The 12,908-nt window shown below is 33.3% G+C and overlaps 1 protein-coding gene across 1 annotated transcript in view; it reads left to right on the forward strand.

The window, feature by feature from the left end:
- The window catches only part of LOC145288154 (carbohydrate sulfotransferase 11-like), a 41,935-nt gene that overhangs the window by 18,489 nt on the left and 10,538 nt on the right, over nt 1-12,908 (forward strand). The window contains exons 2-3 of the mRNA XM_080136213.1: nt 11,514-11,544; nt 12,734-12,795. Of these exons, the coding sequence (XP_079992339.1) occupies nt 11,514-11,544; nt 12,734-12,795 (93 nt within the window). The remainder of the gene's footprint in view (nt 1-11,513; nt 11,545-12,733; nt 12,796-12,908) is intronic.

The raw sequence follows: 12,908 nt of genomic DNA on the forward strand, positions 1-12,908 counted from the left end.
GTAAGCGAAGGTTTATACATACGTACTAACAGACAACCTGGAAATTCCATGACTAAAGTTTCCTTCCTAGAACTGCCCGTCCGTGGAACACAGTACCGCTGGACTGCTTTCCAGCTGAATATAACATGACTATTTTTCAAATATAACGTTTACAAGTTCCATCATTACGGATAATCATGGCGTTGTTTCACCGGCTATTTGACACTCCTCCAACCTTATCCTCGAGTGACCTTTGAACCTTGATAAGTCATAGCACCCGCTAATTTTTTTGTCTCATTACATATTTGCTAACCTGATTAAAATCATGCTAGGAAAAAAGTGTAGTATCTGTTATGATACTAAACATTGGCTAGTCTGTCTTCAATCAGTGAAGAAGTCCTTTTAAACTGAAGCAATTTTATTTTTTGTTCCAACCTAGAGTGTCACTTTTGGGGAGTTGGATTTTCTCCCACATGAGAAACCGACCTTATGTCTAACTTTGCCCTCGTGAGGGACCAAGCAGATAAGAATATCTCCAGTCCCTATTTATTTAATACTTTTATTTAAATTACCTCAATTTATAAAGTAAACAATTGCATATTCACGCACGCTTACACAGGCACACAATATTTGTGTTCCAATGTCTTTGTCTCTTCCATGACAGCAGAATTATAACACAGACTAAGTTTTTAATGCAAAGAATCCAGCACTCATAAAGAAGGCACTCTGGATTCGGACAAAAATTAATATTGATTTACTCTAGGATTTCTCGTTCACTGACCGAGGAAAGTTGAAGTGTAGTATCAGAACAGATTTTGAATTATTTGGTTGCAGAAGATGTTTTAAAAATACATTTTTTTAAAAATTAGGCAAAAAGACATCAGAAGTGTGGGGAAAATGGGTGTAGTTGGTTATCCTTGGTTTAAAATTATAGAAATGGCTGACCTATTCTTAACTAGAGTCATTATAGTCACTACTATACCACAATTACTCTAGGAGTCGTCCTACCTAATATAACCGCAAATAACTTTTAAAAAATTATTGTTCATGAATATACATTTATACAAAAATTTATTTGGTATACAACGGAAAGTGGGGAAAGAACAGAGATAAAAAAAATGTTGGTTAGTAGGACCCTTCCAACACATTCTAAATAATAGACCGCCCACGGTTTTGTTCAGAACCGAAGACAAACGAGTCATTTTCTAAATAGGAGTGGTATATAAGTTGGAGAAACAAGAAAGCTGGAATAGAGTGAGAGAATAGGTGGTGTCCTACGAAAATATATACAATTTGGTGAAGACCGAGAACAAAATATTGAAAATGGGGAGTCGGCATCTTGGAGAATTTCTGTTACCATAAGAAGGTTACTCATTCACTCGACTGACTATGAGGCGTAACTTATTCGCAGGACCAGGAACCGCGTGTGCCATGTTCATACAAGGATCGTACTCAAAATGCAGCAATTTCTGTCAGAAAATTTAATTTTGAGAATACCAACGATTTTATTCGTGTTATTTTCAAGGTAGAAATCTGATAGTGATTTGATGTCTTGGTAGTTATGCAGAATAAGGGTCGCGCTATCGTCGGAATTCTCCAGACACTTTAAGTAAAACACCAGAAAGTACCGAAGGAATGTTTTGTGATCTTTTTTGTGTGTGTGTGTGTGCAAACGCTGGTTAATTTATTCAATGAAAAATATATTATATCTGTTGTTACGAAGATAATTCAATGAAAACTTAACTAAAAAATGAAAAGAAATGCTTGTATTTACAAAGAAAATGCAATGAATAATTGGATAATTTTTAGAAGATATTAAGAAAATAAAAAAAACAAAACACTCATTGTAAGGTAAGTTTCATGAACAAATATTCATAGCAAACAAAAACATTTTTATTATTTTTATACGATTTTTTCTCGTTTTTATTATTTCTTTGTTCAAATCAAGATAAATATTTTTGAAATAATAAACAAATGATAGCAAATAAATGTTTTCTTTAATAACGTTTGCTGCTGTGATATCATTGACTCAGCGTTTCGGCACCTTCCAGCGTTTTACGTAAACTGCCTGGAAAATTCTGACGATAGCACGGCCATTATTCGTCATAAGTACTGGAAAATTTAATTTTGAGGATATCGACGGCATTGGTCTGATAGTGATTTGATGTCTATAATAACTTGGTCAAATTGCGTCATTTTTTGGGTCGTCCTGAAAATCTCCTGGTAGACTTTATAAAGGTTTGAAGTGCTTAACGTCCAGATGTTTCTTACAACAATTTCATTAAATTCTTTAAAGCATGAAAGCCTTCTTTTGAGTATATATACCAAACCATGTGTGACTCTTAGTGTTATTGTTATTGGTTAAAGATTGTTCTTAATCAACAGATTTGAATAATAGCACTCGGTGGATTCATTAAAAAAGATTAACCATATCATTTATGAATGCGTTGATCATGGTCCACAATTCCAAATTTTACATGATAATGCTTTCGATGTATATACCCTCAATTTCACTTCTGTTACCTTAAGTAACTGAACAAAGCTAGATACTCCGCCAGACAATATGAATTCTTGTCCTGGAATGAAAAAAGATTAAGGGATCACAAGAAAGATATATTATAACTAGGGCTATGACAACAGAATATTCGTTTCTTTGTTTTCACTCTCGAGTGTGTGTCCGTTGGTATCTTAAATGCTTTTATGTAGAGTGGTGTGGTTCTCGGTTGATTAACTCTGTCTTACTGTGTCGGATATTTGTTTTTACATAGTAATCACCACTTATCAAGGCCCTGAGGCCACTCGAGGATAAATGTTATTGGTAAGCCTTTGTCGAGAGATTCACTAATCCTATGAGATAGAACCGTTAGCACGTCTGTTGTAGATCTAGCAGAACGGAAAGCATATTGCATGTCACTAAGGAGGTTATTTCTGCTGAGGTGGTTGACTACTTCCTTATTTAATATGGACTAGTAACTTACTCATTACGCACAGGAGATTTATTGGTCTGTACTGAGAGGGATATAATCTATCACCTGGATTCTTAAATACAGGGAATACTGATGAGGTTTTCCAAGGTGTTGGGAAGCAATTCTCCTTAAGACAACGCTTAAACAGTTTTGTGAGTATTGGAGCAAGTTCTGATTGAAGGTTTTTCAACACTATAATTGGAATGCCGTCAACGCCAGTTGCTTTACTGGAATCAAAGTTCTTGATTAGCTTGGCGACATCACACATAGATATTTGTATGTCGCATAGCGTGTTGTCTGTAATAGGAGGAAAGACGAGGGATTGATGGCATTGGTGGCATAGGGTAGAATTAGCTGCAAAGTTCTTGGCAAATAGGTTGTCTTTGTCCGATGCTGACGAGATTACCTCAGGTCCATTGATGATGGTTGGGATAGAACACACGATTCTGTTCCTGATCCTGTTTGCTATTTACCAAAAATGATGGGGACCAAGCCGCTGCTGGATTTAACGGACTGAGCATATAACTCTCGTGCATTTTTAATTACTCTTTTACAGTGGTTGCTGGCAGTCCTGAAAGCAACTTTAGTCTCAGTACATCTATTACGTTGGTTCCTATGGAAAAAGTGATTTCTGTGCGCAATGGCAGCAACACATTCTGGAGAGAACCATGGCTGGCTGTTAGGGTTTTGCTAGAATATTTTGGAGGGTATGAATCGGTCTGTACCTACAATTAACCATTCCGCCAGTTCTAAGACACATCCTTTTTAAACATGGAACGCAGAGGTAGACCTGATATGAATGTACTCGAGAGTCAAAACAACGATAAGAATATTCTGTAGTCATAGTTATTAATTATAACATATTCAAATGATGGGGAGAGGAAAATTATGTTCTCAACTTCTTTACTAGCTCAGTGTTTGGGAGACAAAAGAGAAATTTAATAGAACATAGAAATATCCATATATCTCATATAGAGATCAAGTGGTGGCTCCAGAAAAGGCGCCGCTTGATTTTCTAAGAATTTCGACCGAAGTAAACTGAAAGAAAACGGTCTGAAAGTATCCTGCACCTCTACAAGGCCACCACCTGCCTATGTATGTAGTATTGTTGTCACATTTGGGCTGCTGCGTCTGCTACTAGTCTCTCTCGCTCCTGGATAGGGTTCAGAAGAGAGTCGCCAATCTGATAGTCCTGAACTGTCATCTAAGCTTTAACCTCTGTCCCATCGACGTAATGTTGCATCCCTCTGCCTGTTCTACAAGTAATCTAATGGTGAATGTTCCGATGAGCTACAAGCCCTTGTACCCCATCGACGTAAATATCTCCGACAAACCCGACAAGCAGCAAAATCCCACCCCTACACAGTAGAGATCCCTAGATGTAAGAAAGCCTTCTACTCTAATAGTTTCTTCCCCAGAACTCCTATACATCCGAGTTCCTGCTTTCCTTATTGTACTAACATTCTGAAGTTCAAATGTAATTTGACAGATATCTCGCTGTTAAACTACTTAGTATCCCCGCAACTTATGTCCACAATATTCCAATGAATAGTAAACACTTACACGGTTCCACCTCTTGGAAACATTTCAAATGAACTACGAAAATGCTATTTTTACATCTTCAACATATTTTGAATATATTATAAGCATGAAACGCGTTAAAAACGGTTTCAATGATTTAAAAACATTACAATGATCTAGACATAATTCTCAATGAAAAACCAAGACACGGAATAATAAAATAATGTTAAAAAATGCACATTGTTTGTGACCACCCCCTTATTTAAATGTACATCTTTCTCTCGTTGGAATGTCTTAACCTATATATATATATATATATATATATATATATATATATATATATATATATATATATATATATATATCAAAATGTTCTAGCGGTTGTGTAATTTCTGTTCTTTTTGGAATTAATATTGCCGTTATAATTCAAATGTTGGATATGTAATTGAAATGAAATTAGTATTTCTTTGTTTTCATTATTTATTGATTGACTATATATATGAATTATTTTAGGCATTATTTTCTATGATGCAAATGACTTAATCTGTACCTAAATTTAAGTTCTGTTATTTTCATATAAGTTTACTGATTAAAGTATATGAATTGTAGAAACTTGCACGCTGTTTAATTGTGTTTCAGTTTGCGATAAGAAGTCTTCGTCAAGATTCATCTAAAATGAATTCAACGAGTTCAGCTCGTTTGAAGTAAAATGTGTAATTAATGAGAGAAATTCAGAGAGTTGTTATTTTTTATATCTTTTATGATCATTAAATCTTTTTTCTAGGTCACATTGCGTTTCACCAACGTATATTTGAGGACAATTATGGCATGGGGCAGCATATATACCTGCATTAGATGTAGGTTTGTTTGGGAAATATTTTGTTGGTTTTAATGTTTTCTTTTTATAGCTTGTGATATGGATTTTATTATTAAAGTTCTAGTTTGTTTAGAGCGGTGAAAATTATTGTATTATTGGCGTAGATTGGTAAAATAAAATGTCTGTTTATGGAAGAAGTGTTTGGTGTATATGATCTTTTGTTTATTGTTTCTGGAAAATATTTGTGTGGCTTTGTTCTTTGCATTCAGAATTTTTTGTCCAGAATATCTTGAAGAATTTAAATATATCAGAAATCTTCGAAAACATTACAATATCCTCATATTTTATATTAAATGCAGTAAAGCTTCCCGAGTTTGGCATAAAGACGTATCAGCTCGACTAGAGAAAGTTTCTAATTTCGAAAAAATGCAATTGAAGAAGAACGGAGCTTACATCGACCGAATATTCTGTAGTCATAGTTATTAATTATACCATATTTAAATGATCAATTGGGGAGAGGAAAATTATGTTTTCAACTTCTTTACTAGCTCAGTGTTTGTGAGACAAATGAGAAATTTAATAGAACATAGGAAAATTCATGTATCTCAAGCGTTAGCCCCAGGAAGAGGCCGCTTGATTTTCTGAGAATTTCGAAAGTTAAACAAAATAGTAATATATTTTGAATTTGCCAGTTCACAAAAGAGAAATACCATGTGTTGTTTTGAATGTTTTCTTTTTATAGTTTGTGACGTGGATTGTATTATGGAATTTCTAGTTTGTTTAGAGCGGTGAAAATTATTGTATTATTGGCATAGATTGGTCAAAGAAAATGTCTAACTATGAGCATGAGAATAGTAATTTGAATAATACAAATTATAAATCCTCAAAAATTCTGGAAATTATTTTAGTGTTAACATGCTTCTAAAGAGTCGTTTTTAGAAGCGACGACCTTTAAATTAAAATAAACCACAGGACATATTCATATTATACAAATGCTTTATTATGAAGAGTAACTTTTGGCATTTATAATTTAAATACAATTTCGGCCATATAGCGTATGGTTCCTATGTATATGACGTAATCGAGAAGTCCGGTTTTCACAAACTCTACGCATTAAATTAAGCTATATTTCGCCAATAATGCGTCGAATGTTATTTTCCAGGTGATCTATTGTGTCTGGTTTATCAGCGTAGATGTTGGCCTTTATATATTCCCAAGGAGAATAATCTAATGAAGTTAAATCGTACACACGCGGTGGCCATTTGACAGGTCCATTTCGTGCAATTATTTGTTTATCAAAAGTAAAAAAATGGTTTTCACGATTTACAAACGCTACTCGAGTTTTAGTCTCTTCGTGATGAATTGCCAAACTAAGCTGAATTCAAAATAACCTATATTTGCCAAATGTGCAATTAAAGAAAATAGATTTTTTGATTGAAAGTTCGCCGTCTCTAAGAAACATATTTCATATTCGAAAAATAGTGTGTGTGCTTATAAACTGTTCTTTCATTGAAGCTACAAAATATTTTTCATGTTTGTCGAGTCGAATAACAGAGAATATATTTGCAATTAATATACACGTAAAAATTTATGTAAGCTTTTATAATACTCCATTTATGGCTAATAATATGGCGTGAGAGGGGCACATAAAAATTAAAGATCCAAGGAGCAGGAAAGCGGCTAAAAACGCTTTGGAACCACTGAGTTTGAAGAAGAACAATAAGCCACGTTTTTTTGTTGCTCGACAAGCAATCATCACTTTGGGATATCGATTGCCGCCCTAACCATTGAACCATACCTGCAAGTGAAACGCCGATAATGAAATCATCGGAAACGTTCAACATTCGATTTTGCAAATCAGAGAGCGAAAAAAAAACATGGCCGTTTATTGAGTTAAGTCGAATCGGATGAAGGGAAATGTTTACCCAATGGTTATTCCACTGATTTGATTACTCACTCTCTCATTTACTCTTTTTAACTTTATGTCTTACTCTATCTCTATCTTTCTCTTTCGCTCTCTTTCAGCATCTTTCACTCTCTTTTTTATTTCTATCTGTGTGCTTCTTTTGTTCACTGGCATATATATATATATATATATGTATATATATATATATATAATTTATTAATTAAATAAGTTCCACTCTATTGAACTATAACAACAATATTTTTTTCAAAAGTGTTCAAATACATATGTAGAGCTTTTATAAGGAAAATTATATAAACATTAGAAAACCTCCTACACGGATTAATCTATGTTTTCGACGCTGTTAATTGTTGAAATCCTGGCGAGACGATTAACATCGCTGAAACAAAAATGTTTTCTAATGTTTATATACTTTCACTTCACACACACACACACATACACACATATATATATAATATATATATTATATTATATAGATAGATAGATAGATAGATAGATAGATAGACAGACGTATTATAGACCTGACGAATCCTTACAATGATGTAGCTTAATTGCAAAATATATTTTCAGAACTAACTACCTAACTTTATCAACGTATTAAAGCAATGTTGAAGTAAATACTGAAAATCTGTACATAAAATATTATATGGCCCTTATAAGATTTTATGAAAATACATAACATAATATATATATATATATATATATATATATATATATATATATATATATATATATTAGTAAGTAATAAAAATATATATGGCAATTGAGCATCACAGAATATTTCGCGTTTCATCCACGCTAGGATTCGTCAGGCTTATGCTAAGAGTTGTGGTTCTCTCGCATTTTTATATACGCACATTCTATTAAGTTGTTAGTTAGCCAATCAGCTTCCTAGTTTCCACCGCTCCCTTCCTAATCAGCACGTATAGGACAAAGGTCTAGTCGACTTTAGGTTCAACCCTTCCTTTGTATGTTGTTTTTTAGCGGCAAGTGTAGTTATCTAGTGATCTGACCTATTTTGAACCTACGTATAGTTAAAAGTGTTTTTTAAATTACGTTAATTTATATATATATATATATATATATATATATATATATATATATATATATGATAATTTTTGTATATGTATATTTATTTTATTTATTTATTTTCTATAACTATTGTTAATTTTAAAATTATTTTGTGTCGCTATCCAAGAGTAAAATTTATTTCTCTCCTACAGTTTAATAGATGTGGGGGTTCTTTAAAATATAGGATAGCAAATTTTTCATGAAAGCATAATCTACATGGATCGTCTAGGTCTCTACATGTGTTTGCTTTTCTTACTATTTTCCATTGGACTACCGGCGGACGTCCGCTTTCTTGAAGTTCCCAGTATTTGTTTGCTAGTGTTGTTTATATTTGGTGTTTTTAACGTATTTTTGTGGTCATAATATCGGGTTTTGAAATCTAAGGAAGTCATACCTAGGTAGTATTTCTTGTTAATCGGGTTTTCTTTCGTAAATATTGCGTCCTGGTAAACTGTGCTTTTGGTTAGACATTTATTTTGTAGTGGGCAAAGTGTGCGGGAGCTACAGTTGCATTTATCTTGTTCATTATTAGTATTTTTATTTCTACTATGGTTGTCGTTGTCCGGAGTTGGTTTATTATTATTATTATTATTATTATTATTATTATTATTATTATTATTATTATTATTATTATTTCTACTAGTTACATATGTGTTCTTTGTATTAGTTTTATTTTGGTCATGGTGTCCACTTTTTTATTGTTTATTTTGTTGTTGTTTTCATTGCTTTTATTTAATATTTTGTTATCTGCTTTAATTATCATCTCTAAATTTTCGCAGCAGCTGCATGATAACTTTAGGTTATTTTTATTGAAAATTTTGTGTAAATGATTGGTTACGGGGAAGTGCTTTTCGATGAGATCTAGAAATTTCTTTCCTAGTTTTGTTTTTAACGTTTGATTGTATGGCGCCGTATACCAGATTATATTTCTTTTTCTTCTATCTTTAATTTTATTGTTATTGGTGTTTTGTTGCTTATATTTGATATCAATATTTTTGTATCCACTATTTTTTATGTTTCGTAGATATTGATTCACCTGTTAAATACATTTTCATCGCTTGAGTTATTGCCGAGTGTACTTACGATCGAGTTAGGAATCTGTTTAAGATTGATGGTGGGTGATTGGATTAGCGTTATCTTTTAAGTAGGGTTCATATGTGTTTTTATCTAAATTTAATTGACGTCCAGGAAGTTTGTTATTTTTATGTTAGTTAGTACGTCTACTTTTAGGCCTAATTTTTTTCATTTCCTTGTGTATAATTTCCTTAAAGTTATCCCCATTGTTAAATACAACGAGTTTCGTTCGATCACCGAAGTTAAGCGACCTTGAACTAGACCAGTATTGGAGAAATGACGATTTGGAAATACTAGCGAGTATTTATAATACGCACCTGGACGTAGAACATTCTCAGGTTAGTATCTGAGGGCGCGTTTAATCCACTAGGAGAAAAAAAACCCTGAGCACTATCATTTTTTCTGTCCTTTAGCAGCCATTGAACCGACTGAGATTAGCAGTTGTACCAAAAAATATGGTTATATCTGCACAAAGCCTTGTGATGCACGTCATACATCAAAAGCGACGGGAGTATTATCATGTATGATACCTTACGTTCTATTCTCTTGTCATAGCCCTAATAATCACCAACGAATGCATCTGCTACAGAGTCAAATTCAAGGATGGTTTCAATCATGACATCCCCCCGGGTCACTATAACACTTGCCATTTCTGTGCTATAGTTAGTAAAAAAAATCTAACAAGCCTAAAGAGCCATACCGGCGTCTCTCACACGCGGAGGTTCTCTACTAATATCACATCGATATGCAAAATGTGGTCATACACAAAACAGAACATCAAAGGAAAATATAAATTGTAAACTAAACGCTTTGGTTTCGATTCTCGGTGATGGCGCACGAATCATTTTTTTTTTTTAACTTTGTCTGAGCTATGAAGACATGCTTACTGCAGAGCTAAAAATTAAAACCTGAACCGATAGCTATTACGTTACGCATGCATATTCGTAATGCCTTGTTCAACCTTCACCTGGCAAATTCCATTTTTTTTTATTTTAATACTTTTGCACCAATTTTCCCCAGCTAAAACCCAAATATGAAGGTTCGCATGGGTTCGAATACTTTTAAGATCCACACAGTTAATTGAGGCATCTTAAGATGCAGAAATTTAATGGGTGCATCTTAAGATGCAAAGATTTAATGCACGTATCTTTTAGTGGGCGCATCTTAAGACGCACAGATTTAATGGACGCATCATACGACGTACAGATATAATGGCGCATCATATGACGCACAGATTTAATGGACGCATCTTAAGACGCATAGATTAATAGACATCTTAAGACGCACAGATTTAATGGGCGCATCGTAAGACGCATAGATTAACCGGGCGTATCTTAAGAATAACCAATTGTGTTAATTACTAAAATGGAATGTACGTATTTATGAACTGGTGAAGTACACTTTTCCTACATTAAATGCATTTATTTTTAGTGCTGGCTTTCTGCTGTATAAGAGTTTCGGTTTTCTTTACCATTTTTTTTCCTTCTTGTACATGCTTTTTCTCGAAATGCTAGAGTATGTATACTATTCTCAGAACGGAAAAAGCGCTTCTTCGCAAATGTGAGGTCGTGCATTCATCTGAGTTTGTCAATTTGACGTCGCTACTGAGAAGGGCCAGTCACGCAATTGTTGTCTCAGTTGAGTAAACAGGGCTTCCATCCACATTTGTCGTTTCTGCACTTGTTCTACGATTTCTGGCCAACCAAGCGCACAAACACGTGATGGTCGTGTGAAAATGCAAAAGAATATATTTTAAAATATATTTTGGTCGCCCCCCCCGACAAAATATATTTTAAAATAAGAGAAAGAGAGAGAGATAAGAGAAAGGGAGAAAGAGAGAGAAACGAAAAGGGTAACTATCTAGTTTCTGCAAAAAATAAAACTCTATAAAAAAACCATAAAAACGTAATCTAAAAGAAATTTGGAAAGAAAAGTGCTTTTGTCACAACTCTCGAAAGCATTATTTCGAAAGTTTAAAATTTGAAGATTTCAGAAAACCGAGTAATGCTAAATAATTTTTTATTAAATCAAAAATAATTTTTAATTTTTGTTATTTTTATTTTTATCTATTTTTGAAACTTCCAGTTGTGTCCATCCTAGTTATAGACAAAGACTTTGTAATTTTTTTCTTTTTTTTTCTTTTTTTTTTTTTTTTTTTCAGCATTTTGTTGGTGTCACGAAGTCCGGAGATGGTAGCCTCTTGAAGAGAAAAAATATACGTCCGATTTCGTTGTCGATTGTATTAAAGTCAAATCTGGTTGCTGTGCGTCACCTGGTGGACACAAAAATTAAATCGGAATGAGTCCCGTCCTTTTGAAGGCATCATTTCGTAAAGTCAAGTTTGAAAATTTGAGGAAACTGAGCGAAACTGTATCATTTTTATTGAATGAAAAATGATTCTAAATAATTAACAAAAAAAATTCTGGGACATTTGGTCGCATCTATCTTAATCATAAAGGAAGACTTTGTAATTTGGTTGTCTTTTTCCCCATTAATGATTTATTATTAGAATATTAGCGGGCTGGCGTAAAATACGCTTAAATATGATATTTTAATTTGTCCAGATTTCGTATACATTATTATAGTCATGATTTAAAAATAAAAAAAAACATTTAGGTGGTATCAGCTAGAATCGGAACTGAAACTGTAGCATTCAAAGCTGGTGACGTTACCACTGTACCAACTTGACACGTGCATGAACTGATTAAAAATTAAAATTAAAAATACACTTAGGTCAATATGCAAAATGTATGACGATTTTTTTTTCAATTTTGACCCCTTTTTGATCCATTCAAAACTATATTAACCGGCTAAAGACCCAATCAAAGAATGGTCCATACAAAAATCCAATCATTTGAGGTCCCTAAGTGCCGCTCTGCAACTTTTAGCCTCGGAGGAGATAGAGTTTGAAAATATGGAAACAGACAGACAGCCAGATATAGCCGTTTATATATTAGATTATTCCACTATTATTATAATAGTAGCAGCAGCAGCAGCAACGGTAGTAGTAGTAGTAGTAGTAGTAGTAGTAGTACAGTCTCATCAGGTGATGTTAATCTATATTTTATTATCAGTTCTAGTAAGAAAATGAATATTTTAAGTTGAATACACATTGTGTCTTACTAGATGGAGCCGCACACGAGATGTTTTAAAGAAAACGGAAGTAAAGGATCGCCTCACAATGGGCGACAAGAAGGAGAAACTTGTAGGTTTCCGGTTACGTTAGCTAAAAGAATTCGTAGATACGTCGTGTCCATAATTTTCTCACATTTAACTCATAAAATATTCGCACCATTTTAGTATTAGAAAAGCAAATCTATTTCAAGCTAATTTCTTCTTTCTTTTCTTTTCTTTTCTTTTCTTTTCTTTTCTTTATTTTAGTTGAAAAAGAACGGATGAAACCTGAAAGAGTTCCGAAATTTTCAAAACTTTCTGAATTCCAAGTAAGTAAAGTTTTTCGTCAAATATGCAAATAACAAATATATATTTAGAAATTGAACGTGAACAGTTTTTTTCTATGGAAGACCAATTTGTTCATCTTCATATCTTACTAATA

The sequence above is a fragment of the Euprymna scolopes genome, chromosome 11 (assembly GCF_053919585.1).
Source record: "Euprymna scolopes isolate OS-2025 chromosome 11, ASM5391958v1, whole genome shotgun sequence".
NCBI classification, from domain to species: Eukaryota; Metazoa; Mollusca; class Cephalopoda; order Sepiida; family Sepiolidae; genus Euprymna; species Euprymna scolopes.